A 25,044-nucleotide genomic window follows, 5' to 3' on the forward strand; every position below is an offset into this window, starting at 1 on the left:
ATCATAAAAATTGTTAGGAGAAGTAAAAGTTACAAAATGTACAATGCAGTACTTTTCACCACAAACCTAAGGAGAAACAGGAGAAATACCAGCTTTGATTTTAAATTATAGCAACACTAATTGAAGACAATGAAGAACTAAAAAGTCATCTTTTAAAGGCATTTTCAATTCATCGGCTGTATTATTCTTAGGCAGAGTGCTGAACTACTGAAAATCTCTTCATATTTAAAGTCCTTACCCATACTACTTTACCAGAATGATATGCAGCCCCAGTTCTAATTACTTGTGGTACACAAGATCGATGGATTTTCTCTTCACTTGGGATTATCGAAGGAGCAGAGAACAAGGCATTTTAAAGCAAGCGACCTAGTGAAATATTACCTAGCGCTCTGAGGAGCCAGGAGGTTGGAGGGAAGGTTAGATGCCCTGAAAGGTGCTTTTCTGCACCTCTGAACCCATGAAATTGAATAGCAGCCAACCCCTTTAAAAGACTGTGCAGTAATGAACTGTAAAAAGGGGGCTAGTTCAGTGAGATAGTGTTTTATAAACAGTAGGAGAGAGATTTTGGCCAGCAGACAAACTCCTTCCAGCATGGTGATAAAGCATGCATCAGTCTTCCTGCTGGGGAGCTTCCCATTAGCATCAATCTTGGCCACAGTGCTTTGGGTCCTCCAAAGGAGCCTTTGACGTTAATGACGTGAACAAATATAAATTCACATAGCACCTTTTAACCTTATGTGGCTTCTTTGTGTGTTTTGGTGTTACTAAAGACAACTGTAATCACAATAACAGCAAACATTATATCTGAAGGGGGCAGCAGTGTTAGGACGCGGAAATACAACGAGCATCCACAAATTGGTATCAGGTTCACTATCCGGCCTTAGTAGGAGCTTCAAGCTGTGGCAACTGGGTTGCTGTTAATAATACAAAAGACAGCTCCATGACTCCCTGTACTGAAGCAAACATAGCCAGCAAAGCCTGTTTATTGTTTATTTTCCCCTTCCCTCTTTGCTGTGGTCCTACTACTGTTTTTTTTCCAAAGAGCTGTGATAGCCCCACAAAGCGAGAGGCAACGTTTACAGTGGTGAGGAAAAGATCACATGGAGGTTGGTGTCAGTGGTGTCCTCTCCTTCTCAATGTAGATGACAATCCTTTTGGTTTGGTAAGGTTTGCCCCTGACCTTCTGCTCATTTTGAGCTTTTTCTGATGATGACCTAGCTGACAGAAATGCCGACCTTTGTTTAATGCCATAGTATGAAGCAGACTGAGCCATGGCAGCAATGTGACAGAGAAAAAGAGGTAAGCACAGCAGGATGGACTTCTGTGCCATCTGGCTTCAGACATTCTTCATTACCTGGGTTTTCTCATTTTCTCCAAATCACATCCGCTGTGTGGGGTTACCACCCCGGCAGTAGGCTCACTTTGTAAGGTGCTGGAATACACGTTAACATACTTAACTTTACATGTTTGCATTTGATGATTTCTCTATGAAGGCTGGGGGGAAAATGTATGGAAAAATTATTTTTTCTTTCATTGAAATCTAATACACTGATGCTTGTCTCTTACTGTGCTCTTTGGACCAAATCTTCCATCACTGTACACCAAAACATTAGTCCCTAAGAGGTAAATGTGGTCCTGAAAAGGGTTGAGTCAGCAAATAGAAGAAGTAGGGAAAAAAAATCCTGTATGGTCCTTAAGTCTGGGCACTGATAAGTGAATAACCTTTATAATGCCAGACTTCATCAGCCTACTGGGCCCACCTAGTTGGTTTGGAAAGTATCAAAGTCAAATACTTAGATCTCCGGTATGTTTTGTTTCTTGGAAACTAACAACTCTTTATCTACTAAAACGTTACAGGTTTATCTACCAATGGCTAAGTAATGATTTTACCTCTGTGGAATATTTGAGCCAGTGTCTTGGCAACTCTGGTCCTTCCAATGCTGTGTCTGCAGTACCACTTAATCCAGAATATAGACGTGATGGTGACCCTCTGCTCAGCTGTGAATTTCATGTACGTTATACCTGCCCTCTCAAGTCCCCTTGATTTTCTGGCACACAGGAGGTAAAATGGCTCATAAGGATCTTGACTACTGAAATGTTTGTGTTAACTTGTATGTCAAAGCTGTTGAAGCTGGAAGGGTTATAGTGTTTCCAAAGTATACATGTTCCATAGACCCCCGGCACCTATAGCATAACAACAAGAACAAGATGCGGTCCTAGAAACTGAGAAAAATGCAAACCTCAAGGCTGCCAAATTAACTAAATTTGTCAGGGAAGCAGTGAAAGCATCTGCAGGCTGAATCTCATGAATTTCATAAGGAAGAGAATCCCACCAAACTGGGGCCAGGCACATTCCAGATGGCACAGATGGTTTCGCGAGTGACAGATTGGAAACAGAACCCAAATTATGAGCAAGTACATAAACAGAAATCAAAATTTCTCCAATAGGTAGGAGTCAAAGTCTGAAGGGTCTTCAGAAACAATAATAACATGTTAATTTTAAGTCTCAAAAGGTAGCCAAGTGCAATGCCTGAGTAAAGATGGTATATGACAAGCATTGAGAGGAGCACACAACTTTCAAGTGACTGCCAAGTTTGGAGTAGATCCTAAACAAAACAAAGAGGCAGAAAATGACCACCCAAATGCAACTATAAGCCAGCCTAGGAACTGCTGATAAACAAGCCAAGATTTCATTAACTCATTTCAAAACCGATGTGATGGAAAAAAATGACTTTGTTATATCTTTTTTAATCAAAATGTGATTTTGACTGACTTGTATGAGAGCCAATTTATAGATGGGTGGAAACGTGCAAATCATAAAAACAGCAAGTACCCATGACCATGTGAAGAAAATGTGTGAAACCAATAGACGCAATGAAGAAAGACTCATAAGTAAGAATATTTCAATATCAATAAGGGAGGGAAGGAGATCACAGCAAAGCTAACCCTCAAAACAACATATGGGGAAAAGTGAGAGGACTCTTAGCTCAGAATTAAACAGAGGCTGATTATTTTATACTTCAGTAATGCAAACCACCATATGTGCTCTTCAAATACAACACAGCAGAAAAAAATGAACTAATAGAATAATGATGCTAATAATATTGTAGGGGCAGTTTAAGAAGCTGTGAGTGTGAAAATACTAATTATAGTTTTGTGTATCTGTGTGCACGTAGATATTTATACACACGTGCACACACACATAAAATGTATGTGTACAATTTTATAGCTGCAAGCATCTCCAGCTCTCTTTAAACCATTGGTGACACCATTACTGGTAAATCCCTGGATACTAAGCACAGGCTGAGGTTTTTATTCACATGTGTGAATTTGTTTTGTGACCCAGTGAAGGACTTGTGTAGAGCCAGAGTGATGGGGAGCATGCTGTGGAGCTGGCATGCCCTCTCTCAATACTTTCCAGTCTTCTCCTGGCATTAAGGACGAGGAGTATTTTGCTGGAAATGGGTGATACTAATAAAAGAAGCAGTAATACAGTCTTTCAAGCTATATGGCACAATTAGATGTTCTGTATGTTCTTCTACGGAGGGGCTATAAACACATTGTCTCCTCCGGCTCTGTTTTATGGGCCGGAGTATGTTCCCCCTCCTCGAGCTGCCAACAGCCACGCGTGGTGAAGAGGCTGGAGCGCTTCAGTAGCTGTGCTGTGTCCCACCATGCACACATACGTTCCTCTTCAGTTTTCAGGGTTGCAGAGTGTCATTTCATCCCATAGGTTTTGTTTATGCTTTTCTCCGGCCCGGTGCACTCAGCGTGCATCCCTAGGAGCCAAGTCAAGCTCTGGATTTGTTCTGCAGATGTGGTTTGGAGGAACTGTCTTACAGCAGGGATTTCTTCACAGTACTTCAGTGCAAAGCTGTATCGTAGCTCTCCTGTCACCCCACGTCAGACAACATTTTTTTCAAAAACAGTGCATGAAGCCTGGGAGTAGGTCATAAAATGCCTATTTGAGAAAATGAAGCAGGAAAATACAGCCGTGTTTTAATTTAGTAGCTTTCTGTGCTGGCCGGGCACGTCACCTCTTCTCTTCACCTTTCACCCGGGCTCTGTGCAGCACCACCTCTGTGCCTCCTCCCTTGCTTTTCTCTATCCCTGCCAGACTTTGCCCTACTCCTTGCCCCACTGCCTTGCTGAGTTGCTTTGATATTCAGATCGACTCAAACATGCTCTCAGATCAAGCGGCGGAAAAGGCAAGAATTGAAGTCACAGTTATGAATCCTCGACGTGCGCCGGAGGTCTCTCCGTGTCTGCCTGCCTCCCCCCTGACCCCACCAGCATGTTCTCAGGCTCCGACACCGCCTGCCTCCCCTATTTCCTGAGCAGGGGAGAAGGATCCCCTGTGGGGCAGGCAGAGCCCCCCGAGCCTCCGTCTCCTCTGATGTGCCGCGCGTGCTGCTCGCGCAGGAGGGAGGGACGGCAGCCCTGCTGGGGGGCACACACGCGTGCCCGGCACTTAATGAATCGGCGCCTTTCATCTGACAAGGGGCTTAATTAGACGTCTCTGGAGAGCTGTAGGTGCTAGATCATCCCCTGGAAGGGGGAAGGTGGTAACAGACGTGGAAACGCAGTAGGTGTGGCCCCAGCCCCTCAGCGACGCCGCATCGCATGGGGCCGCTTCAACACATGTGTCCCGGGCACAGCAGGAGACCCTATTAGAAGATGAGAAAACTGCCAGCTTTCCTGTCAAAAAAAGGCAATCGTGCGACAATTTGTCCAACCCCAGGCTTCAGCGAAGGAATGGGAATGTCACCGAGAGAAACGTGTGTTCCCAGCTTTCTCCCAGGTCTCTCCTGCTGAAGTCCTGCTGTCCACGTCCACACCTTGCCCACCTCCCACTGCCAACCCCACTGCCCCCGTGGGGCATGCACCAGCACCAGCTTTCTCAAAAAACGAGACTTCATCCCAGGAGCAGATTATCTGACCTATCTTTTCTTCTTCTTTTTTTTTTTTCATCTTTCCCTTTGCTACAACTGTTAATTTATTTTTTTTTTTAAGTAATTTTGTTCTTTCCCATCCCCAATTCCACTTCGGCTGCTTGATCCTGCATAATACTTTCTCTCTGACCTCACAGTCTGTTGCCATGGAAATTCAGCTTTGTAACTTCGCTGATGGATTAGGGAGAAGACAAAAGATAGACTGTGTAGGAAATGAACCTACATTTGCTAAAGGGCAACATTTTGGTCATGGCTCTACTGCTCCCGGGCCTGAAGAAGGCGTTTAAAGCAAAGTCTTGGCTCCACTGCAGCCCAACTGGTGTGTGACAGCACTGGAAAAAAAGGGTGTAACTCGCAGCCAGGTGCTGGAAGAGGGGTTTCACTGGGTGCCTTTGCCCACCCTAGGTGGCTCACATCTCAGTCACTCGCAGACAGACACCACAGCTTCAGCAGCAGGGAGCAAATTCGATCCTTCACCTACCCAAGGGAGAGCACACCGGGCTGGCTGAAACCCTTGCGTTCCAGTAGAAGGTCTCAAAGCAATCCTGCAAGAAAAGGCTCGCTATTAGCAAGGCAAGGCCAGATGTCCACTGAATATTTTAGCTTGTCGCCCCTCATGTTTGCTGGAGAAAATTGCTAGTGGTGTCCCTTGGCTTGCTCGCCTCCGAGGGGTTGCACAGTGGTTTCAGAGGCTTTCCAAGCGGGTGGGCAGGCGGCACAGCTGCCTCCGTGCAACGTGCTGCACGTGTTGCTCGGGGAGCCTGGATCCAGCTGGGTGCAGAGCTCCTCCCGGGCACCACTCAGCACTCTCAGTATTTTCTGCAGCAGCACAGGGGCGTGCAGCACGTTGCTGATCAGCCCCTGAGGTCCCAACAGCATCCAGGGCTCTGCTTGACATTTCAGGAGAAGAGGGCGAGTTGCGGCGCATGCCCCGAGCTCCGTGTTGATGTCACTCTGCTGGACGCGGGCCAGGCATCCAGAGGGCGGTGAGTTGGTTAACATGATAATCACGTTGCATCCCAGCATCTCCCTGTGACAGAGCTTTCCGTTCCTGTTCCTGATGCTGCCACGTTTTTCTCCGAGGGCACACGTGACTTGAAGTGGCAGAAGGGAAAGAGACAAGTCAGCATTCATCGGGGAAAAATATCCGTCGCAAAAAAAAAAAAAAAAACAAAAACCACACTAATAGTGGTGATGACAACCATCGGGAGTGATTACATTTGCTGTAGGGTCCAGTCAGCTGGGTCTGCTACACCTCTGAAGACTGAGAACCCCAAAAGCAGTGGGAATGCTGGAAAATGAGTAACCAGAGAGGACCAAGAAGCCTTGGGGTGGCTGGAACATCCATGTCCAAGCCAGAAGACAGAGGGGGGAGCTGCCTTAGCACCGAGAGCTGGTGCCTCTTCTCGGAGGGAAGATGAGAGCCCTGTACAGCAGCTGGCTGCAGGCAGCACTGAACAGCTGGCTTAGCATCCCGCCCTGCTGAACCAGGCAGGGCAGCCCTCACACCGCGGGGGTACTCGATTTCCCGGCATGATCTTGTCCCCTTGCCAAGGACGAGGGCAGTTGGGCCACTGCTGTTTTGCAGGGCCCAGGTGCTTGTATAAAAGGAGAGGCAAGCTGAGGCTTTTATCTGCAGCCTCTTTAGGTTGATGGAGATCCTCCCCCTGATGTCCTGCCTTCCTGCTGCCTGGTGGTTTCCTTCCCTGAGGTAATCTTATTCCAGAGGTCCCAGTGAAGTCTCTTTTCTTCTGCAGTGCTTGCTGGCACCGAGGCACTGCCCTGCAGGAGCTGGTAGCCACTGGTCGTGGAGCAGGGGCTGCATTTTAACGGAGGATGCAGTAACGTTGCTCATGCAGTACTTGCCCACCACCAGGCTGAAGCAGAAAATGGGTTGATAAGATCAGTGTCTGACTGGCAAAGCTGTGATGTTACCAGCTGAACCAGCAGCACTTCCAGCTCAGTGGCAGCATCCTTTCTTAGTGCAACTATGTGATACTTCAAAAATGTTTGCAATGGGTTTACGTCCAGTTGGACGCAGCAAACCCTAGATTTATTACCTCTCTCGTGTATAAAATACTTCCTTTATACCTCGTATCAGCTTCCTTTCAAACCAGACGATACTTACAGTTTATGGCATACTACATTTGCCATCATACATACTGTGTTCTTGCAAGGCTTTAAATGCTAAAGGACACCTTGCTGCCCTGTTTGAAAGGAGGGGGTGAGCAGAAAAGCCATGTATTAGCCAAATTGCTGTCATTTATTTCATCACATCAAGGCAAGTATGGTTGAAATAACCAATCCATTATGAGGGAGGTGATACATCATTCATTATTCGCTGCTTGCTATGGCAGGCCACTGGCTCAGCACATCCACGCTTAGAGATGTGGTATGTGGGAAGGTGTAACAAATGTGCAGCGGTGATGGGCAAAATTAATGTTAATATTTACTGCTCTGCAGTGGCTGCTATGTATCAACTGCTTCCCCCTCCCTGCCTATTTGCCCCCCTGTGTACACGCAGACGAATGTGCAGTCTGTTTAATTTACATCCCAGCTCTGGCTCAGCAGCGAGCCCGTCAGCTGGGGCTCCTTCCCCTGAGCAGAGCAGAAATAGCACAGGCAGGTGCTGGGCCCTCCTGGCTTTGGCTGGTGCCTGGCCTGTGTGCAAGGGCAGCCGCAGAGCCGTGCTGGCCGCCTGCTTCTCCACCAAGTATTTCACCCAAAAATGCTTTGAATGGACTTGGGGGGTGTCTGGCTGTGTAAAGCAACTGTGAGATTGCACACCGAATGTTTTAAACCATTGTGGCAATGTCATATAGTGGTAGGGATATTATACTGGATAGATAGATAGATAGATACAAAACAGTATATGTCGTGTAGAGATAGATAGATAGATAGATAGATAGATAGACAGACAGATAGATAGATAGATAGATAGATAGATAACTTTCTTATTATATCCTTAATAAGCCAGCTGGTTGCAGCATCCCGTAAGAAGTCCCTGGAGCTACGCACAGCCCTTGTGCACCTTCACCTGAAGGCTCCTTCGGTGGCGGCTGGGAAGGCAGCAGGGCAGCACGGTTGATGTCAAGGCTTGTGTGGGTTTCATTTTAAAGTCCCTTTGTCCTGATGCCAAATCGTGCCCGTTCCTTTGCACGCAGCCTCTGTGCGGCCGAGGTCCCTTGTGAGGAAAGATGGAAGCATTCACGTGGGGTCCCAGCCTCGCCCTTCAGAGTCACTTGTCTCATGGCACAGCAGGGCATGCTTGAGGTTTGGTGTTTATAGATTCTGGACTGCTTAACTGCATGTTTGGGAAGTGAATCTATAAAACAAATTAACCCTGAGCAATGCATCAGTGCTCCCTACGCTGTGGACATCATTCCTGGGCTCCTGTTTTGCATTGCAGGCAGCAAGAGCACGCTCTGGGGCTGCTGAGTCCCAGCCAGGACACAGAGCTACTCCCCATGCAAATCCCAGGCAGCTGAGCCCGTATTAAATCACCTGCTCATTGGGAAGTCACGGAGAAACAGTGGGGACAGAAGGTCACCTGCGACCTAAATGTTACTCATTTCATATGAACTACAACAAAATCCTGCGTATTCTCTACTGGGATATATCCCACAGCCTTGATGCCTGCTCGCCACCTCAGCACCTCCCAAAAAATCCATATGACATTTTCCAACTATGAAAAACTCTTTTTTTTAATTAAAAAATAAAATCAAATGAAAGATACCCTCCTCTAGTCCTCTAAGCCCCTGGGCAAGTTTGATCTACTTTTTAATTGTTGCTACTATTGCATCATATCATTATTTTCAGCATTTGTAATGTTCTTCTAATCAAATGAGCCTGTTTTTCTGAATGCTGTGGTGCAGATGCTTTATAAATGCCATTATTCTATTATTTTTAAATAAGAATGCTATATGCTTGCGGAAGATCTGAGTGGTGAACCTCCTCTTAATTTGTCTCTCCACCTCTCAGCATTCCCACATTAAACGCGTTCGCTAAATGGGAGTTGCACGCGTGCACCTTGGGGAGCAAAGCCCCATAAATATGCATACCCTGTAACCCATTTCCAAACAGGAACAGCTTTGCTATTGCAGTTCATTTCTCAAACCAGACAGAAGATAAAGGGTCAGAATCTGCTCTCGGCTCAGCTTCTGTAAGCCCCACGCCTTCAGAGCAATGCAGGTGCCTCGTGGAAAGGCAGATGCTGCTCACCTCGTGTCTCGTTATGTCCTGATCATCTTCAGAGCATCGGTGCAAGAATGAACCTGACAGGGATTCCTGATAGCACAGGGGGACTATGCAGGGCTTCTAGTTCAGAAGCATAAAGCAGAAATGGCAGAGGAAGCGCCTAGGTCCTTGAGAACTTGCTATCTTCTGCCCAAGTTCTTGTCCTTGGTAGCCCAAAACCAATGTTTCTGCACCCGGGCATCCCTTCTTTGGGGTGATCTGGATATGGGTGCTTCTGTCTCAGTACTTCCAAATCTGCCAGCAAAGCTTGAACAGGAGCAAACCAAGTCATCCATGGCTCAGTAGAGCAGTGAGTGGTTGCAGCTTTTGACAGCACGACAACTGCGTGATAACAGGTCTTCACGTGGTGGCTCCACGCGATCTCTTCGGTGGCTACAAGTTGTACAAGAGATTCCCTGTCCTGGGGAGTGATGTGAAACGGTGTGTGCGTGGTGTTTCACTATCAGTCTTTGCTAAGGATGTGCATGCCAGTAGGCTGGTCAAAAGGTTTTCAAGTGCAAATATTTTTTATCCCGAAAGGGACATCTCAAACTGAAACAGTTTTTTTTGCTAGTCCGTGTGTCATTTGTGCAACCAAGCAAGTTGGTTTTTTAGGCACCAAACTTAAATTTCTTCTTGCAGCAACATCCCCCATTATGAGCAGATGGACCTGGGGTTTTTGTTCCCACTGGTTCAAATTTTATTAAGCCTATTTTGCTCTTACCATTGCTGCAGAAGATGAGCATGAGCTTGAGTGTTTCTTGGAGAACAGATGAACTGGCAAGTCAGCATGACCGCGATGTCCCTGCAATGCCTAACGCAGTGAGGGCCCCTGATCCTGTCGATGTGTCTCGATGTGAAAGCCACAAATACGTTGGGTGATGATAAAAGTACTGGACAGGCTTTACTAGCAGCTCGTGTAGCTCTGGCTGCGAGGCTGAACTTGAAAGATGAGGTTCCTGGAGCTGGCGGAGAGCAAGGATCTGGATGAAATCTTGCAGACGCTCCCAGTAGTCACTGTAGCAGGGTTCCTGTCTGCCAGACATAAGAAACAGATTAAAATTGCCCTAAACAACCTATGATTATCTGATGCTAAGAGCAAAAATGTCTCTTCTAGGAAAGAGGAAAGCCACAGGCCACTCAGGAACACGTAGGCTCTTACAAAGCTGATTTATGACCAAGAATTGGGAAATGTTAATTAGTCCTGTGAAAGCAAAACACTATTAAAGCTTCAGCTCAATTTCTGTTTCCAGGCTTGCCTCCATTTTTCAGGCGCTCCTGATTTTCTCAAGCAAGTTCCTCGGAGGGGCCAGCGTGCTTTTCAGGTTTGGCATCAGCCTAAAGGTGAATATTTTGAGAACTCTCAGCAAAATCAGCTTGGCTGTTTTTGTGACGGGTGGGTGTGAAGAGAGCCCGGCCATTCCTATTTGTTCCGGTTGCAGCTCCTCTGCCCTCATAACTCAAGAACAGCTGACGCTAGGAAATTTGAGCTCAGCTTGTTTTATAGACCTCAGTGATGAAGGAGAAAACAGTTCGTGTCTGAAGAAAATCAATTCAATATTTCTGGAGTTGGGAGCAATTAGAGTCGAAGGCCAAGTTTTGCTTTGAATTACAGCAGTGCGGCCCCCCTGAAATGCCAGTCTGAGGGCAGATTCATCTTGGCACATGTACATATTCATAAAGAAATTTGTTTTTTTCCTAGAATGCTAAACAGAGGTCGAAAGGAAGAATGTCAGATTTATTCTGCATGAAAGGCCCAATTCCAGCCCTGATGCCAATCCATGGGTTGAGGTATAAATAATGTGCGTGCAGCATGGAGCAAATATCTCTGCCATGTCAACGCGAGGTTTGTGAAATGAACTGAAATAGAACCTTTGCAGATAAAATTATTTATTCTGGACATATTTCTCATATCCAGTATCACTCAGTAAGAAAATATGCAAGCTGCACCATTTTCCAGTTTTATTTTCCACCGTTCCCTTTTTCCTTTTCTCTGTCTTTCTCCCTCCTCCCTGTCTTAGAGCCTCTCCTCTGTCCTTCCTTCTTCCTTTCCTTCTTCACAGTCAACACTCTAAGGCTGCTGTCTGCAGAGATCTCTCTAATGATCTTCCCCATGCTAATGAGCAGTAACTAAAGAGTTAATGCTGGCATTTAAGTGTTAAAACCTCTTTTATCTATAGCATATTTATAGAAAGTGGATTTTTCCAGTGCCTGCCCGTTAGCGGACTGTCACGTGCTGTATCAGGCGAACTGCAGATGAACAGCAGTTCGGAAATGGAGTCCGTCTGCTCCTGTGCCGTCACAAGAAGCCTCCCCAAATGGCCTGACCATTCCCTGACATCCCTGGAAGCAATTCTCTGCTTGGGCCCACAGCAGGGTTTAGCTAAGGCTGGTGCATCCGTTTGGTCTCATCCATTTTCAGGATTATTTTACCCCTTGTGAGCTGGTCGCAGCACTCCGTCCTTACGGCCGAGCTGAGCCTCAGTCACCATGATGTGCATTTAGATTTAAGCAAATACGATTGCAGCTTCGCTTTGTATGAGCAGTCATCCTTTTAAATGTTTTATCTTCCTAAGCTGTGTGCCCTGCATACTTGGTATGAGATTGTGCCATATGTCAAGATGATAACGCATCCTATGAGGTAGTTTTGCCTGGGGCCTGTAACAGAGACTACCAGGAAATCTTGCAAGTCTGGGTTTGTATCTTCTGTCCCAATGGAGAACATCCTGTATGGACATTTCAGACCACCTCAGTGTGCTCCACCTGATCCATGGGTCTTTCTTGGGCAGGGGTTGTTAGTTTTCTCTAACTTCAGACAAAATAAAGACTTTGATGTGCTTACTGGAAGAGTGGCCTAGATCTAAACTATAAAAGATTGATTTTTTTCTAATCTGTTTATTGATAAAAGATGAACAAAACTCAAGCACTAAATATATGTATTTGTGTTGATAAAAATAACGTGGATAAGCCCAGCCTTATTCCCCCCAGCTGCTGTTACAACCTGCCTGTGCAAGTGGGTACACAGAAGGGATGGATTGTCAATCCAGAGATTGCTTTGGACAAGAAGACTCCTCAGCATAATCATACACACATCACTGAAAGAAATGTAAATGTACACCGTCAGGCATTTGTTAAGAATGGGATTTGCATATTCGCCATCAGCAACTCTTATTCTGTGGAGGTTGAGCTTGAGCATATTCATTCCTGTGAATGAAAGGGTGATTCTTTTTCTTTTTTTAAATGGAGATCACAATTGGTTATTTTGTTCTAACATCTAAAAATATTATTCAGTTTCTCCCTTCCCCTTCTCTCCTCCCTTTCCTCCTTCTCCCTGTAATCAGTGTGTTTGTTTAAGGCTGGTATCTCAACAGCTCTGTCTGAGGAGGGAGGTGTAGGGAGAAGCACGTTTTGACGTGATGCTGTTAATGAGCTGTGCTGCAGTCACTGGGCTGGAGCTTTGGAAGGGTTGCTCTGCACTTCTGGCTTTGAGTGAGTTGTAAAAATGTCATCCAGCAATGAAATGCTCTTGGCCTTGCAGCTTTCCAGGTACAGAGCCAGCCCTGGGATGGCTCCATGTTGTCTGCGCTTTTTTGGGTTTCACTAGGGCCAAACGACTCACGTGAGCTGAGGATCTGGCCTGTTGCTTTAAACCATGTATAAGATGGTTGAGTGTGTGTTGCCTGGGCTAGAAATCCAAAACGATGGGTCAGAGGAGGCCTGCTCACCCCAAAACCTGCTGGTTACATCCCTGCTAAGATGTCCATGTGGTCCTTCTCCCAGGCATGGTAGCAAGCAGGAAAACCCTGCTGCTGAGTGCACTGAGCGTACCCCAGCACTTGAGATACTCTTACTTCCTCACCAGGACGTTGTTGTTCCGGAGCCATCAAAGGATCACGAATTAAAACATTTCCCTTTCCAGCAGAAATGAAGCAGGGCAGCTCCCAGCAAAGTGACTCAGTGTCTCCTCGGGCCGTTCCAGGAACCCGGAGGCTTGGCTTTCCAGCTACACCCGTTCCCCTTTGTTCATGTCCCTGTCATACACTTGCGTCAAAGTCTGGGATAATGGTGAGACAGAGTGGTTAAGGTAGCTCAGAGCTACGTGGTTTTGTATCAGAGGGGTCTTGATGAGGGAGGCTGCACTCTCCCTGTGCCTCCAGAGCTGCTCTGTAGGTGACGGGGCAATGAGGAATCAGCCAAAAGCCCCTGCTCAGATTAAAGCTTGGCATCACTTGTGGTTTCAAACAATCCCTCATAGTCTTTCATTTTTAAAAACACAGGTATTTATTTTGTTTCCAGATACCATTTTTTTTAAATAACTCCTGCGAGCTGCTGTCGTTGTCTCCACCTGTCAGCCCTGCTCTGCAGAAGTGGCTGCTCCAGCACCGAGTGTTTCTGCTCAGCTGCTCCTCAGAGCCCGGTGAGCAAGCAGAGGATAAGCGCTTTCTCTGCTTCAGTTCAGGGCTGCTTACACTGCTCCTTCCCTCTCTGCCTTCTAGAAATATCACATCTGGACTGACTCCAAACCTGGAAAGTTTTAGCCCAATTAAATAATTATTGTGACAGTTATGTGTCTCTTGAAAGCCTCAGGCTTGTTATGGAACCATAATTTTGGTCGTTGCCGTAAGTACATTCAATCCCTTTACCATCTTTTCAGCCCTTTCTAAGCTATCCCACATACATTTTTAACACGCGCCGAAGATTTTACATATAAAAGGAAAGTTTGGAAGCAGTGCTGGATAAGTTAGGTAATATGATGCAAATTCAAGGAATAAGTCTGTCTTCTTTTTTTTTCCCCTACATGGTGTGTGCCACGTAGCTTGGAAACTCAGCCGCTGCCTTTGACATATGCATGGAACCTCGATGATTTTTCAAGAGGCACGATGGAAAAAAGCAAGTAGCCAAGCCCGAGCCTAGTGCAAAGAGTAATACAGCCTTTGACTGCAGTTATTTACTAAACCCAAAGATTAATCTGGCTGAAGAAATTAAAAATATGTCAGGAAAAAAATGTAAAGGGCCCAAGGCACTGCTGACAAATATGAAACATTTGTGTCTTGCTAAATGTATTTTTTCATAATTACCACTATATGGATTTGGATTGTTCAAAGCCCTAACAGTGAACCTCCTGTGATGGATGCACAATAAAACAGGACTAATTGGAAGCATTAATTTAGACAGAGGCATAACTTGACGTGGAGCTCTTAGAAGGAGAAGCTTTAATACTGCCATAGCAAATACAAAATGTTTGCCTGTAATTTGTAAGCTCAGATCGTGCCACCTTCACAAACAAATTATTGCAAACTGTTGCTGCCTTTTTTTTTTGTTTTATTTCCCTGCTGATAAATATCTCAGACCCAAGGTCATCTTAAGGAAACAGTTGTAATGCAATGGAAACGTTGCTGTAGGTGCTGCCGTGTTTCTGGGAATGTAATTGACAGTGAATGAGCATGCAGGAACAGCTCCCAGCAGGGACACTTGTGAATAAATATACAGTAAATAAGCGCAGCAGAAGAGGAGAGCAATGCATCTACATAAAGAGCAGCACGCTGTACGTCCCCACAAAAACCTGTGGTTTATGCCTGTAACAGCATAGCTGCACGTTCATTTTGGTGCTCCCCCTGCTTTATCTGCCTGCTCCCACCCCGGTCCCAGCTCAGCGAAGTATTCATCGTGTGTGACACCTCCAGCGAGCGAGCAATTCCACTGAAGTCAGGGGGAAGCGGCTCCTGCTCAGACACCTTGCTGAGGCTGTCTCCAAAATGAGTGGCCGGATTCTGACCACACCAACCCAAAACTTCAGGCTGAGATATGCAGATTTCTTGTTACCATATGCGTTTCAGCAGCTGGCCTTGCTTCATGCCAGATAGCTTGGTTCTAGCTGCTATATGTGACTTGCTACTTGTGAATAACCCTGGGCCAAGCAGCTGTTTTCCAGATTTTTTGGTATGAAAGGTACTTGAGACTTAGTTAAATCCCCTGTTTGACTGAAACACTAATTTCCAACAAACCAGGTAAAGGGGGGAAATGAAAAAGCCAAACCGTGGTTGTGCTGAGCCAGCCTGAAAGCTCAGCACAACCTGTGGCCACCAGCACCCAAACTTGAAGAGAACAAAAGATAATCCTCTTGCTCCTTTGCCTGCTTGTTCCAGCTATTAATTGCTGTTTGTCTTCAGGTAGTTCCTTATTTCTCATTTGGCGACACTGGTCTTTGGCTGCCAACTGTGTTTTATTTCCTCTGGTTCCTTTAGTTTTTCCTGTGTTCTCCTCTCGGAGTCATTTATATGCTGAATAATTTGACTAATTGCAGTGCAGTTGTCCTGGATTTACACCAGCATAGCAGAAGCCACGGTTTTCCCGATGGACTTTTCCTGACACTGCTATCGATGGCCCTGTAATTGGTCCCTCAAGCAAGCCTGCCTTTATTTATATCCATCCAGTCCTTTCAACTCCTATTGAATGGGGCTGAAACTCAGCACTTTACCTGAAAATTATGTCCTCTGTATAATGCTTCTTGATATTCCTTCTTCTCCGTATCCTGACCTTTACGAGGGCTGCTGCTAATATATTCGCTCAGCCGCAGTAGTTAATGTTAATGCAAAGACTAATGCTCTCCTGCAGCTGGAGTGCAGATATGCCACATGTAGTGCTCTGGCTCCAAACAGGATTGCTTCCCTACATTGCACTTTGCTGTGGGAATAATTTCACTGCTCCACTACAACGACAGCTGAGGATGCTTTAAAAGAGAGGGAGGAAAGGGAAAATGTAATAAGTGCGAAGTGTGGCAACAAGACACTTATGTCGGTATTATCACTGCATTTTGTGGGCATGCAACATCTGACTGCCATTCGGCTCCTCCTGCACGTGTCTGTTGATGAGTGATGTTTAATTGTGGCTCATGCAGAACGCCCAAGCAGAAAGTTCGTAACATGTCGCTGGCTCTGCTGTGCCCCACTTCCAAGGTTATGCTTTGTGTATTAATAAATTAAGTCCGAAGCAAAGGAAAGCCTGCATCAGAGTGGTGTAACTGGCAGAAACGTGTTATTAGCCGTGTCAGGGATGAATTTGTCTTTCCAAATGCACCACTTGGTATGTTTGCGCCTGCATCGTTTTGGAAGAAACAGCATACAGCTGTGCTTGAAGTTTGTTCCCGATGCATCAGGAAACCTCAAGCCCTCCCTGGGAGCCATATGCACCCTAAGGGCAGCGCGGTGAAGCCAGGTGCTACCACCGAGGTAAGCACTGAAACCACCTCACATTGAATCCTCCCATTACATGGCTGGCATTCCTGCACTTCTACCAGAAAAATAAATAAATAAATAAATAAATTTCTGCTCCTTCTACCGGGAGCACAGCAGTCAGCACAGGGGACGGGGAGAGGTAAGATGTCCGCGTGGTATCACCGACAGCAAAACGGGTGTTAACGAAGCAGAAGTCAAGGCTGAAGGGACAGCGAGGCTGAGCTAACTTTCACATCCAGAGAAGGATCCCTGCGGGCTGTGTGCTGACAGGGCAGCACGGAAAAGCTGGTGCCTTTAATCTCTTCACAAGGGCTGTTGTGTGAATAATCAGAAGTTGTTAAGGTTGTCAGCCCAATTTCCTTCCAGAATAAAGCTGAGCGTGGAGGTGGTGACATTTCAGGAGTGGGGGCAGGAGCTTCTGTCCTGTACACAAACAGAGGCAGGTTTAACCAGAAAGAAAAGAAAAACAAATAGAATAGATGGCTTATAAAGTATTACGGGGATAATGCTGTTCATGCCTGCTGTTATTACTAGCATCTAAACAACAGTTCATGTTGTTGGCACAGAGAAGCACACGTGACAGTAGCAGCCCGTCACACTGAGGCAGTCACACTGAAGCTCCAGTGACCTGAGTCCACTCTGAACACTTAAACAAAAGCTCAAGGAAAAGCTTTCATGTTTAAAGCTTCGGACTTAATTATCATCTTTGGGCTTGATTATCATCTCTTAAATACACATTTCATGTGAGTATCCCTCTAAATACGGAAAATAACATCAAAATAAGTGATTTTAGTTGATTTGCTGATTTAGCTGATTTGTAAAGTCTTCGTCTGTACCCCATATGACTGCAGACTGCCTTGTGGACATGAAGCGTGTTGCAGAGAAAAGGCAAGGCAGTACATGTTCAGAGTAACTTTCGGAAGCTGTACATGATAGCAGCAGTGGAATTTAAAAAAATTGCCAGTGTGCATGCAAAAAGCGGCCATCCACACTAACAGGTAGAACACTGCACTTCGTTGGGCAGCATTACTCATGCTGAATAGGAAATACGATTGCAGAAATGAATGAAATGCTAAACTGTTAGAGCATATTTTTAACAGTGAGGTCCTTGTCGTGACTTGATGTGTGTTTCCAGCTGAATCACTGATTCCCAACTAATCCAGTTCACTGTAGCACTGTATCTCTTTATGTTCCTTGTGCATGATGTTGCCTACCTCCACCTACTGAATCTAATGCAGGAGCAATATCACTGAGTGAAATACTAGCAGCAGAGTCCTGCTCTTGTTAGCAGAAATTATATCCAGCAGCTGCTGTGACCTTACTTATGTAGGAACATAAGATTTACTACTCCAACTTGGACCATCATTCCTTCCAGTCCAATACCTAGCTTCAAAGGTTGGGAAGAAAAATCCCCATCTCAATACCTGTGCAGTCTCGCAGTTCACCTAATGGAGCAAAAAAAAACCAAAACCTTCCTTGATCTCTGCAGTGAGCAGCTGATATTTTCAAGAATAGAATTTGATCCTTTCCTTTTTATCTTGGTGTATCCTAATGCTGATGTTCGTGCCCCTGGCACTCTCGAGGCTCAGGTAAGCATCTCCATGCAGTGCTGGAGGGAAGGAGCTTCACCAGCAGCCCCGGGCCATCAGCAGCCCTCCTCGCAGAGCAGCCGTGCGGCTCCGTGGAGATGGGCCATGACACAGACCCCAGTTATTCCAAAATCAGCCTCGGCTGAAGCCCGGTTCAGCTCCCAACAGCTAAAAGGAAATGCAAAGTTTAGTTCCGAAAGCCAAGAGAAAGCTGTCGCTGGTCTTTAGGAAGGATGAACAGCGATGAAAGATAACAGCTCACTTCTTTCCCTAGCAGCGTCACATGCACTCCGGAGGCCTCGCTAGCCCTGTATAATCCAGCAGATAACGAGACCATCACACTGCAACCTTTCTGGCTGGTTCATGTGTAGCCTCACATCCTTGGGCTGTGCTCACAGGAGAAAATCTGGATATGGAAACCCTCACTGCCGCTTACAGCCCAGGTCCACTCTGGGAACTATTCACGTTCAAATAGGACCTTTCTTCCCCAAAACCAGTCTCCCATGCTGAAAATGCAAACTCCCTCGATCCTGACTTGGTTTTGTTCTCACGTGCCCAGATGACCAACTGAGGCAGTGAATAACTGTACAAGGCCCTTAGCAAGTCCTTTACTCACTCTGACAGACACGGTGTGCGTTTTCCTTACACCGGGCAATGGTCAAAAATCAGAGCAAAGCTTTCCTGCGTCAATGTAATGGTTTTCCCTGAAAATGTAACAGTTTATGCACAAGTTGCTTTCTAATTGTGTTACATGCTCACAGGACGAATCGGTGCAAGGTCCTCATTACAAGCTCTCATTTGAGATCAAACACAGGGATAACCAGGCACTTGGAGGCAATAATGAGTTTGAAGGGGCCATAAGTAATAAATCATCCAAATTACTTGCAGTGAACAGACGAAATGACTGAAATACCTTAAGGGGCTGTAGGAGTTAGTCAGCCTGTGCATGACTGTAACGTCCCCTCTGACTGCAGGATCAACATTTCTGTACCTGCGGCTGGAGAATCTGAGCACAGCTTTTGCAAGTAGGGAAAGAAATGTCTGCTTCGTTGCAGCAGGGGGATCCATGGGCAGGGCTCTCTGCTCTGCCTCCTCGGCAGCTTTTGTACAGGGTGTTACAATACTTCAGATCAGCCATGGGTCGAAGTTGCCCACTCTCCAGGTCAGCAGGCAGCAGACATCGTGCCTTGCAGGGATCGGGCACAGCTGATGGGTGCCGTGCTGGGTCTTGGAGAGGCAGCAGCTCCAAGCCTCAGCCAAATCAGTGCTCGCCCGCTTATCCTCTCATATGGGAGAGAAAATGCTTCCTAATGCTTTACCATGGAAAGGCTGCCGGGCCCTGCCCTGGTCCACTCTTTGTGCCAGTGAAGTGTTGCTCTCTGAGGTTTGCTTGCTGTGTTGAGTAGGAACTGGTGCTGAACATCCAAAGCAGGAGGATTTCCTCTCCTGGAAGGTATCACAACACACAGGCTGCATTTAACCTTTTCAGACACCACTTCTGCTTCTCCCTGTACTGACCTAAATGAGTCCTCTTTTTGCTTCATGATGGTGCTGTGTAATTTGATAGAGGGATACGGGGTGGGATTGGTCTCACCCGGTTTTCATAATCTGGAAGCTGGACATTGAGTTAAGGCTCATCATCTCCTGTGTGACCTCCTTTGCTAATGGTAAGAGAGGGGTCTCTGCAGGGTACTAGTCAACCCGTGGCAGCTTAGAGACTTATTTTAGGATGGGGTGAGTGGCCTGCCAGAGCCGTGCTACCTTAGACATGTAAGTTCTACATACCTGAGGTTTGCACAGTTGTCAGAAACCTTCGTTAAGATGTCTTTGAATCCTCCTTTTTCCCTTTTTATTGCTGCTTGTGAAATGGATACCCTCGCTTGAGTCAGCATCTGTGACATCAGCTACATCCTCTCTCTGGCAAGATCCTATTTTAAGCCTTCCATCAGAGGCCGCGGCTATTTGTGTCATTGTCAAAACTCTTCCAAGGGTCCGGTGACATTGATGCTGGGTCTCTTAGAAGCCAAAGGTTCTGCAGCAACATCAATAGGATCAGCGGCACTAAGTGCAGGTGGAAGAAAAGCCAGCTGCACATCCTTTCTGTCTCCCTTGGCAACAGCATCCTGCCAACAAAAACTGCTGCCAAGGGAAGGGTGGAAAGGAAGGGATGTGCATTTGCAAAGCTGGGGCTGGACAAGCTTTGTGTGAAGGGGGAGCCGTCAGACTGGGGAACATTTGTGCGCTTTTAGAATTATTTTTGGTTTGTTCCATGTGTTTTGGGACGAGGGGAAGCACGGGGCCCTGTCCTCGTGAACAGTTTTCATCTGAAATTCCAAACGACTGTCTCTGCAGTTTTGAGCCATATGTTTCCATCCATGACAGCACACAGGGAAGAAAGCTGTGGTGAGTTACTATTCACAGATGTGGCAAATCCTCCAGCAAAGGTTAAAATCCGTGGCATGGTTCTCTTGTTACGCCAGCTGCAGCTTCACGCTAAATCATTGTTTCAGCAGCGAGCTCTTAATAAGCCCTGGAAACTGCTAAACAAGCTGGTATTTGTAAGGAGCAATTTTTCCTATAACGCTCTGAGTGTATTTAGAGAAACCTTCAGAGTGGAAGCAGGAAGGATGAAAAGTGAGCTGCAAATGGCAGGGAGAAAAGGCACATCAGCACAAGAGCACAAAAACGTAAAGCAGAGCTAGGATTGTTGTTTGTTTTTGCACATCCTCTGTGAAATGACTGCGGCTGTGAAATCACGGTATGTGTAACTAGGGGTGAAATACCCTTGTGATATAATGCACGCACCTGTATATACATATCCTCCCTCAGAGGGACTTTACACTCCTAAAAGCAGCAGTGGGGTCACTGTTCAAGGCCCCATAGCTGCTACCTCTGCCAGACCTCAAGCCTATTGTCACGGTGCTGCTGCTTTGTGATCCTCTCACCTGGTACGATGAGAGAGAAGAAGAAATTGGCTTTTCCCTCTAGCAAAATACTAGGAACAAATTCTGTGAGCAGCCCGTGTAACAAACTACTTGGGCTGTTGCAGCACCCCTGGATATGAGAGAGGCTGTGAATCAAGGACTGAGGAGCAGGGGTTGTCCTGTGACTCCCAGGGGATTCCTGTGCTGCTGTCAAGCAGCCCCCAACTTGTTGCACTCTCAACATTTTCCCCTGCCTTTAGAGGGGTTTGTTGTTGGCTGAACAGGGCACATTTTTGTGTTCCTGGGCTGTGCATTCTTCCAGACACCCAGCTGTGCCAGGGGGAAAGAGAGAAGCAGAAAAAGAAGAAAAAGGAAAAGAAGAAACAGAAGAAGGGAGGCAGGATTATGGCTTTAAGAATCGCAGGATCTGTGGGCTTATTTTATAGGTGCGAAGTAGAAACTGCCCGTTCATCACTGAGAAATGAAAAAATACCATAGAGAACATGCGCTTTCCTGCCAAAGAAGGAGAAGGAGCGAAGAGCATCCCTATTTCATTCCACATATTTTCCTCTGACAGGATTATTAATACCATTAGAGATAATTGAATGAAGTGGAAGGTCTGGTGGAGGTGCAGAAGCAGGAGGTGGATCTGTAAAATCCATCCCCACACAAAAAGCTGAATGCTGCGCCGGAGGGAGGGCACTCTGCCTCGAAACAGGCAAGGAGCAGCCTCACAAGGACGTGCAGCTGGGGCGCTTGTTGCTGTTTTGTTCCCAGAAAACGAGAACTGCCAGCAATCCTCTGGCATCTGAATAGACCCGTGTCAGACAAACTGTATCTGGACTTGATGGGAAACCAAGCTGGAATACCAAGCAGCCCTTCGATCCGCTCGCAGAGCGGGGGACTGGCTCTGTAAGTGATCTTTCCCTGCAGTTGCAAAGGTGCTCCATAAAGGAGCGAGCCCTCTCTCTGCACAGCCCTGCAAGACACGCCTGCCTGGGCTGTCTCTGTCCTCATTCCTCCAAACCAGTGCCAACAATAACAGCAACTCCTGCCTGCCGCTGCCTCGCCGGGGGGAAGATGCGTTTTTCCTTTCTCTGCTGAGTGATGAAGCTTCCAAATCCGTGTGATGTGAGCAGGTGAGGATGTCTGCTGACAAGTCCAAATGAGATTTTCAGGTAAGTGCTCACCCTGAACAAGCAGCTACAGCCGTGCTCTTTCTTTTTGTTACCGTCCCCTCGGTAATCACCGTTGTCCTAGGTTGTCAGCGAGCCTTTTCGGGAGGATCAGCAGCTCGGGTGTCTGTATGTATTTATATAAATAGGAAATAGAAAGGATTTCTAAAGCATCTGTTCCTTTAGGATCTGTGAGTGTGTGGTGCAAGCAGCAGGGAGCTGGGAGCTGCCTGCCCTGTTACTACACGGCAGCGTCCTGCGTGTGTCACCCGTTGTGGGGATCACGGCAGGACCAGAAATGAATTCTGATTTACAGGCTCACTCTCTCTTATCTAAGTGCACCTCAGGAGCCCTAATGGTGTTCTGCAACGTTTGTGTGTTGTTAAAGGGCCGGGACGTGCTTGCCACATGAAAACCGTGGCTAACAGCAATGTTGTTTCGCGGGGAGTGTCAGTGGGTGCTGCTTAATTTGTGTTTGTCCATGTGATTGCCAGAGCTTCTGCTGGTGCTGTGCTGTGTTGCTGTGAACAGAGCTGCTACGCTGCGTGTCTCGTTCTCTCCGTTTTATCAAACACGCTGCATTTGGAAGTTGGGGTTGATCACCCTGTCTAATACTTAGGAGAGGAAGCAGACAATAACTTGTAAGTTAATACGTGGGAGTTGTGGCTTGACAGCCACTGATAGGCAGAGAAGAGGAATTTTCTATGCAGAGTAACCTACTTTTTCCTTCAGTTCTGCCACCAATCATGGAGATGAAATTTGCTTAACTCTTTGTTTGTACAAAGGCTTCCTCACAGCGTGTGAAAATCACATTGCTTTGACAGATTGCAGAGAAAATGGCCATAACAAAAATAATACTACGTACTTTCTCCACGGTTCCCATCTGTTAAAGATCCATTTTGCTCCCTGTAATGTTTTGGGTTTGCTGAGAGCCACACGGTAAGTTAGGAGTGCCGGGAAGAAAGCTTGCTTTGCAACAATAACACTGCTGCTGCTCCGAGCAGGCTTTGCACAACCTGCTCTTGCCATCACTTAGGAAGTCACGGCTGTTGAGGAGCACGGAGAGCCATCGGCATCCTGCACGCTGCCCACGTGCCTCCCAGCCCCGGGTCTGCGGATAATGGGTCCTTTTGTAGAGCAGCTCCCTTTGCTTCCTTTGCCCACGGCAGCCTGAAATAATGAGTCCAGCAGCGGGGCTCTGCACGAAAAGCTCTTCCTGACTTGTAGAGCAGAAACGTTTGCCATGTACCGCTCGGGGTGGCTCTGTTTGTCTTGCCGCGAGGGCCGAGGTAGCAGAGGCCAGAAGGGGTCAAACGCCAGATTGAGCCCTTCGTGCAAATTCATCTGCTGTAGAAAACGTGAATGTGCAGCTCAAAAGTTTTCACTGCATCTCTGGCAATTAGGGCTTGGTCCAAAGCCCTCTAAAGTCACTGGGAACCTTTCCATGGGCTTTGGATCACAACTTACATAAGTTTGTGTTGTTCAGCGGTGGTGCTCCGGGGAGGCTGAGCGCGTCAGCTGGCTCCACAGCCGCACACGAGGTCTGCCATCATCTGGAAAAGCTGCACAGGGAGTACCCATAAAGACTCCACTGCAGCACCAGGTGGTGTTAACTCCTGCAGGAAGCCAGGACACCGGCTCCTAGCAGGGGCTCTTGACGTCCTGACCTACAGCAGTCAAAGAATTTGAGCTGCTGGGGCCCGAATTGCTTTGTTTTTCTGATTTGGAGGGACCCAGTTTTGCCTCCTACCTCAAAACAAGAGTGACAAGGTCCCAAACAGTTCTCAAAGGCAGGACTTTGGGTAGAGACTCCCTTCTGATTTCTTCATCTGGGAAAGAAAAACATTCCTGACCCCCACCTCTCTGGAGGCTTGCTGAGGACATCAGTCTTTACAAAAAACAGCCTGCAAAGGAGCTGCTTCATTTTTCTCACGTGCAAAACCACGGACTCCTCCTGTGAGCACACAATGGGAAGAAGTGCTGCAGCGAGGTCCTGTTGAGATTTGAACCATTGCACCACGTAGTCAGGAAGGGTTTTTGTGGCTAAGTGCACAGCAGCCCCCTCTGTGTACACTCTGCTGCCACTGCTGTGCTTCATCCTTGAGTTAATCCGTGTTGTACTTAACATTCAATTCTTGGTGCAGCGTGCGAGAACAGGAGATGACACGGTGCACACCACTCAGACATCAGGTCAATCAACCTCCTCATTAGGGTTGAATGGTTTTAATGTAGCCATAAATTTAGACTCCAAAAGTGGGAATTTGACACGCAGCATTTAAAAGCCAAACCAGTGTGACCCCTTCTGAGCATGAGCTCCTATAACTTAGAAATGGCCCTTTTAAAAAAAAAAAAAAAAAAAAAAAAGCTAATGGTGTGAACTGACCTTTGGAAATATAATTAATAATTGTTATTTGCCATAGTGTACTGCCACCGCTCTGTAGCACTGCCAATTCTCACCCCATCGGGCTCACGTCCGAGGTGAGGTCAGTGCGAGGAGCCTCAGGCAGCCAGGACAGAAGGACTTTGGCAGAGAGCTGCAGAAACGGACTCGGGACTGGCCAAGAGCACCTGCTGTGCACCTTATCAGCTGGTATATCATCTCCCTGGCCATCACAACCTTACAGCTACTAAAAGCTTTCCTTTCACTGTTAATCTGCCTGTGGCTAAGCTGAGGCACTGGGGACAATCAGCGCCATACCCCCTGTGGCCCTTTTTTCCACGCAGGTGCATTTGAGGCAGAGTGAGGCTATTGGGGTCCGTAACACAAGCCCCATTTGGTAAGAACCTGCTCACCCTCATGTCATACAAAATTGGGAGCTCTGGGCAAGCAGGTCACTGCAAACCCTGCCAGCACGTATTTATGTGGCCCTGCACAGGTGACGCCGAGCATCTGAAAACACTGATTCCAACTTTCCTTTCGCTTTCCAGTTGGC

General features: G+C 46.8%; 1 protein-coding gene across 6 annotated transcripts in view; it reads left to right on the forward strand.

Annotated features, from left to right (window-relative positions):
* TMEM108 (transmembrane protein 108) overlaps nucleotides 1–25,044 on the forward strand; it is a 154,275-nt gene that overhangs the window by 117,518 nt on the left and 11,713 nt on the right. Inside the window, exon 1 of one of the 6 annotated variants that reach the window (XM_084508220.1) lies at nucleotides 17,420–22,114. The exons of the other annotated variants lie outside the window; for them this stretch is intronic. Coding sequence (XP_084364346.1) covers nucleotides 22,102–22,114 — 13 coding nt within the window. The 5' untranslated portion in view covers nucleotides 17,420–22,101. Of the gene's footprint in view, nucleotides 1–17,419; nucleotides 22,115–25,044 lie in introns of those variants that run through there. 6 annotated transcript variants of the gene reach the window in all.

This window comes from Aythya ferina (genome assembly GCF_964211825.1).
Source record: "Aythya ferina genome assembly, chromosome: 2".
In the NCBI taxonomy this organism is placed as follows: Eukaryota; Metazoa; Chordata; class Aves; order Anseriformes; family Anatidae; genus Aythya; species Aythya ferina.